A 5,888-nucleotide genomic window follows, 5' to 3' on the forward strand; every position below is an offset into this window, starting at 1 on the left:
CAATTAAAGGGATTTTAGTGAAGAGAAAAATAGAAAAATGCATTTTTGTAAAGGAAAGTGTTTAATAGAAAAAAATGAAAGGCACAATTTTTTTGTTTAAAGCTTTTGCAAAGTGTTCACATGCAACTTGCTGTATTGTTTTGTAGACACTAGACTCTACAACTTCCATGCGTTTTGCATCATGGTTACAAAGTAGGCGTCGTCATCGATGGAGGCACTGACTCCGCTGTAGTAGTTCACAAACTCCTCCAGAGTGACCTGCAATATAATTACAGGGGGTTACAATATAAACACGTATCATCTCAGATCACTACTTCCCAAACTTCAGGCCTAATCTCTCACCCTGTATAATCCTGCTCATGGATCATGTCCTGATATTTTTTTTAACACTGATTGCTTTTTGTGGGATGAAATATGCAAATCTGCTTATTGTATAACAATTATTAGTAATCTTTTAATTACGCTAGGTGGGGGTTGGCTATTGAATTTGTTTTGGAGAGACAGAAGTTTTTATTGTGCTATAACAATGCTCGTGCATCTCAGCCCTAAAACTATTTTGCTATTAATTGGATTGTATCCAGATTGATTTAGCAGTGACATTAAGGTGTTTAAAACCTCTAGCAGCACTGCTGTGTATGGTCCACTGCAGTGCTATGAAAGAATGACCCATCACCTAAATAGTAGCTGCTATTTAGCAGTGTTCCTGTGGGGTCCTGACTACATATCTAGGACTACATTCTGTAAATACAGAACTACAAAGTGCTTGTACAGTGGAGCTGAGATCAGTGTATACAAATTATTTCTGACCTTTCCGTCTTTCTCGTACGGCGAATCAAAGCTGTCAAGAAACGAGCGGAACACTTGCTCCTCTGTCCATTCACCGCTCTTGTACTTGGGGTGATGCTTGCTATTGTAGACTCCCTGCAAGTCCTCTATGGTTACCAACCCGTCGCCAGTGCTGTCCAGCTTCTGGAAGGCCTGTTTGATCACCTGCACTCTGGTACTGGACATCGGAGGCTGAGAACAGATGTCCTTGTTAAGTCACATTATTCAGGATCGTCATTTAGCACCATATTTTTAGCATTAAGCCACACCTTTCATAGCTTACCCTTAGTTTCTCCAAAAACTCATTAAAATCAATGGTGCCACTTCTGTCTTTGTCTATTATGGTGAAGATCTGCTTGGCCTTTTCAAGTCCGACATTCACGCCGTACGTCTCCAGCCCCTTCTGAAACTCCTGCAGGTTCAGAGACTTGCTACCATCATCGTCCATGATGCGGAAGGTCCTGCAATGTCATAGAACAGTGGTTCTCAGTCTGTGGTACGTGTACTACTGGAGGTACGCCAGATTACCTCAAAACCTTTGCTGCATGCACAAAACTAATAAGGATTAAAATTTATAAAGTTTTCATCTTTTATTTTTATAATTTTAGATTTGTTCATGTTCAGTTTGTAACCCATTAGACCCTGTGTGTAAGCCCCCTCCTCTTTTCCTTACACTACAATTCTATACTAAACAGGTTTTTTCATAGAACCATGTGGAACTTGGTTCCTGCTTTAATTTATACAGCAGCTGAATAATTAACATGGGTATCAGGAGGGTGCACTCCTGTTATCTCCCTCTGTCTCGTGTTTTCTGAGATGCCTGAATGATGTGTGAAAAATCAATAATTTGTCAAATACAAAAGTGAGCAATGCACACATATTACCTTTGAGAATCAATGTCTTAGAGGGTGAAATCAGGGTAATAATTCAGTGTACATTTATGATTATGATGTCATAACCATGAGCACATTTACATGCACATTGACGTGGTGCATGTTTTCTGAACTGACATGCCAGAAGTAATGGGATAGCAGTATGCCAATTGATTAGAAAGAGTTACCTCAGGGGACTTGGCTTGGACACCTTGGACATATACAACTCTGGAAAAAAATAGAGGTCACTTAAAAATGATGTGTTTCTTTGATTTCACCAAGTTGAAAAGCTCTGGAATATAATCAAGAGGAAGATGGATGATCACAAGCCATCAAACCAAGCTGAACTGCTTACATTTTTGCACGAGGAGTGCAGGCTTAAAGTTATCCAAAAGCAGTGTGTAAGACTGAAGGAGGAAAACATGCTGATATATATTTTTGCATTATTTGAGGTCTGAAAGCTCTGCATCTTTTTGTTATTTCAGCCATTTTTAATTTTCTGCAAATAAATGCCCTAATGACAATATTATTATTCAGAATTAGGGAGATCATTTTACTCAAACATATAGTAAAGTGGTCTTTTTGTTTTTTTCCAGAGCTGTATATGTTGCGAGTTGTGAGATGTGAGGCTCATTGCAAGATGATGGGAATTATTAGAGTTTGAGCAAGTCCCACAGTAGACAGCATTAAAAAAAATTATATAAAAAAATATATATATAGAATATGAGTTTTTCAAACCATACAGTACACTGGCTATGTATATGCCTGGATTTGTAGATAAATAGATAAATATACATTTTAAGCAGTAAATCAGCAGATATATCAAAATGAGTCTTACCTCCCCAGCCCTTTGATCCCAGCTGCTCCTCTGCTCAGACACTGCTGCCTCAGCTCCTCCAGAACATCTGCCATGGCTTCTTCTCCACACCTCCTTCAGTGAAGCACTACTTGAAATGATGGGCTTCACGTATCTGCCGGAAAAAGTCACTCAGTGGATTAAAGTGACCTCAATTAACACTTAATACTTCTATCTCTCTCCTGTGGATTACTAATACAGGAGTGTGTGATGTCTCTCAGGAGGAGCTGCTGAGGTTTGAGAGATAATCTGTGGAAGTGGGTGAGGAGGCCGGTGGAGAGTGGAGGTTGGCATGGGAATAGAAGAGTCACTCGGGTAAACAGGGAAGGCCTGGGGGAATGGTCGGCCTGGAAACTGAAATGCAAACGGTGTTACTGGGTAACTAAGGGTATAAATGTGAAGCGCTGGCAAACAATGGAGAATGGCTAATCTAGTAGAATCTGCACTTATTAAATGCTGCTTGTAGAACCTCCCTCTTGATTAGGGGTGAGCAATATGCAGACATGTATAAAGTACTAGAGATCCAGGCTTGAGTAAAAGTACAGGTGTTTTATCAAAAAATGTGACTTGAATAGAAGTTAAAGTGTTCTTTACCCACCATCCTTAAGTAGAAATTCCAAAGTATTCAACATGTTTCGTATTGATGTACTGCTAGTAGTTTATTGTGAAATGTAGTAATGAAATACTGAGAGTAAAAGTACAGTGCTGTGTTCTGAGTAAAAGGCAAAATGGGAGCAGTGTGGTCTTCTTATAAGATCAGTATGATCTCTTGATTTACTCAGTGGCGAGCAGCTTCATCAAACACAGTGACATTGCAGAGCATCTACTGCCCTGGCTTTAGTGATAATGTGTTTTGGAATGATTTCTAGCTTTTGTTTATATATATAAAGTTATAATGAGAATTGTAATGAGTAACGATGCAGCACATAAAACATATATCAGAGTAAAAGTATTAAACTCATGGAAAATATGTAGTGAAGTAAAAAATAGAACATTTACTGTTTCATCATATATTCGTATATATATCATATATTTCAGGGTATTTTGCGATAACAATATGCTTGGTGATATTACAAAATATTAAAAAAGTTACTAATTTCTCTGATTTTGCCATTTAAAGGTATATGTTTGAGTAAAATGAACATTGTTGTTTTGTTCTATAAACTACAGACAACATTTCTGCCAAATTCCAAATAATATTCCAAAATATTGCCATTTAAAGCATTTATTTGCAAAAAATTAGAAATGATCAAACTAATGAAACTAACTAATATTTTACCTGGGGTATCTCTACGCTGCTTTAACCCTTTCAGACCTGAGTTATCTTCAAAGATGGGAAGAAATGTAAAAATGCTTTTTGATCATTTTTTTTTTTTTTTTTACATTGCATTAGAAGACTGTGTGTAATATTTTATGTTTAATACTGACCTTTTTATTTCATAAACCATCCCTAAACAGTAAAAAAAATAAAAATAAAAAAAATTAAAAGTGCTTTAAATCACATTATACAGCTCTGGGGGAAAAAAGAGACCACTTAAAATGACTTAAAATTTCTTTGATTTTACCAAAATGAAATCTCTGGAATATAATCAAGAGAAAGATGGATGATCACAAGCCATCAAACCAAGGTGAACAACTTGGTTTTTGCACCAGGAGTAGCATAAATTATCTAAAAGCAGTGTGTAAGACTGGTGGAGGAAAACATGGCAAAATGCATGAAAACTTTGAAAGCTCTGATTTTTTTTTTGTCATTTAAGCCATTTCATATTTTCTGCAAATAAATGCTCTAAATTGCAATATTTTTATCTAGAATTTGGGAGAAATGCTGTCCGTAGTTTATAGTATAAAACAACAGTGTTCATTTTACTCAAATATACCTATAAATAGCCAAATAAGAAAAGCTAATTCAGAAAAGTGGCCTCTTAATTTTTTGTGTTTTTTTGTGTTGTGTTATAGTAAAAATTATCTGTTACTACTGTAGAACTACTGTTTTTCCAGTGCAGTGAGTGTGTGGTGAAAAGTTACTGTTTTAATGGTGTACAACAGCTCTCAAATAGTGTTATGTGCAACAAAACATTAAAAATAAAGAACATACATGGTGTTCATTGTAATAATGGATGCAGGGTCTGAAAGGATTAAGTATCTAATTATGTAGCTAGGTTATTTGTGGATGGCTCGCCCTCCAATGCAAAACTGCACTTATTGAACGCCATTAAAATAAATGCACTCTGCTCTCTCCTTTAACACGTGTGTGTTAGTGTTTATTTAATGCAGATCAGGAAGAAGAAAATGCAGATCAGGAAGAAGAAGTGCACTATTCTTGAGTCACATGACTGCCCCTATCCTATGCACAGAAATAAAATGAGTACGCGGTCTAGTTTAGAGCTGATATCGTATATCGTTCACAGATTCAATGCAAAAACAGCCAACAGGCTTACAAACAACACACACTTCATACAGAGGAAAAGAGCTACTGTTTACCTACCTTCACCTCCGCTCCTGCAGCTCCACTCCAGCTCGTGCTGTTCACTCTGCCACGCCCTCACAGGTGGTCAGCGGCGAGGCCCCGCCCACTACGCCCCGCCCTCAACCGTTCACGGTTTCCTTGGCAACTCGCGCTAGTTTCCCCGCTCGACTCGGGAAGGTTGATAGTAAAAAATAGTTAATAGGATTGAACGGTTAGTTTAACGCGTTGTATTTATTTTTCTTCTAAAGTTTTTATTCCAAATTCATATCATACTCTGGGGTCTCGTGATAAAATAAGGTGAGTTTTTTTGACTGTAAACAGAACCTAAACCCTGACCGTGGTGGACAAATTAACCAAAGCATTGGCTAGCATTAGCTTTTTGAGTTAAAGAGGAAATACCAATGTTAAAATAATAAAATTTATTATGATTTATTATAGGTCTAATGAATTTATAACTATATTGTAGCGTAAAGCTACAAAAATTTAACACATTTTATATATTGTTTTTGTGTAGTACTAAATTGTATGTTATGTAAGTTAAGGAATTCAGTAAAGTTTAAATAGAAAACACAAAGCATGCACATTACCATTCCCAAAAGGATTTTGTTATTTCAGCAAAATATTATGCTCAGTTTAACAAAGTTAATAAAGGTGTGGGCCATTCCACCAAATGGGTGCCACTTGCTTGTTGTAACTTTTCCAAATTAAACTTTATTTTTTATCTTTTTCCAACTCCGAATCTAATAACACATATATTTAACTATTCAAAACATGTACTGGTCAAACTCAGGCAAATTTTCTTAGCCAAAGAGGGTTACATTTTTCTCAGTCCTGTTACCAAAACTCCAAGCAAGTCCACTAATTCATT

The 5,888-nt window shown here is 36.6% G+C and overlaps 1 protein-coding gene and 1 long non-coding RNA gene across 3 annotated transcripts in view; one reads left to right on the top strand and one right to left on the bottom strand.

Moving 5' to 3' along the window:
• Positions 1 to 42: 42 nt before the first annotated feature.
• On the bottom strand, positions 43 to 5,119 carry capsla (calcyphosine-like a). 2 transcript variants are annotated; one of them, XM_022678984.2, is made up of 5 exons: positions 5,039 to 5,119; positions 2,536 to 2,668; positions 1,109 to 1,286; positions 808 to 1,017; positions 43 to 258 (listed from the first exon to the last, which is right to left on the bottom strand). In XM_022678984.2, the coding sequence occupies exons 2-5, from the start codon at positions 2,607 to 2,609 to the stop codon at positions 157 to 159; spliced, it is 564 nt and encodes a 187-aa protein (XP_022534705.1). In that variant the 5' UTR covers positions 2,610 to 2,668; positions 5,039 to 5,119; the 3' UTR covers positions 43 to 156. The 2 variants fall into 2 exon arrangements, with proteins under 2 accessions (XP_022534705.1, XP_049334777.1); XM_049478820.1 differs by lacking the exon at positions 5,039 to 5,119 and having other exon boundaries at positions 2,536 to 2,891.
• A 23-nt stretch (positions 5,120 to 5,142) lies between these two features.
• The window catches only part of LOC111194541 (uncharacterized), a 64,734-nt gene continuing 63,988 nt past the window's right edge, over positions 5,143 to 5,888 (top strand). The window contains exon 1 of the long non-coding RNA XR_007438885.1: positions 5,143 to 5,317. This is a non-coding gene — a long non-coding RNA (uncharacterized LOC111194541). The remainder of the gene's footprint in view (positions 5,318 to 5,888) is intronic.

This window comes from Astyanax mexicanus, chromosome 4 (genome assembly GCF_023375975.1).
Source record: "Astyanax mexicanus isolate ESR-SI-001 chromosome 4, AstMex3_surface, whole genome shotgun sequence".
NCBI lineage: Eukaryota > Metazoa > Chordata > Actinopteri > Characiformes > Acestrorhamphidae > Astyanax > Astyanax mexicanus.

Bases quoted from the DNA above. Each gene is read 5' to 3' on its own strand.
- capsla (XM_022678984.2), bottom strand. From the start codon at position 2,609: ATGGCAGATGTTCTGGAGGAGCTGAGGCAGCAGTGTCTGAGCAGAGGA. The intron at 1,287-2,535 runs GTAAGACTCATT...ATGACATTGCAG, and splicing joins GGGATCAAAGGGCTGGGGAG to GACCTTCCGCATCATGGACG. The intron at 1,018-1,108 runs GTAAGCTATGAA...ATCTGTTCTCAG, and splicing joins AGTTTTTGGAGAAACTAAGG to CCTCCGATGTCCAGTACCAG.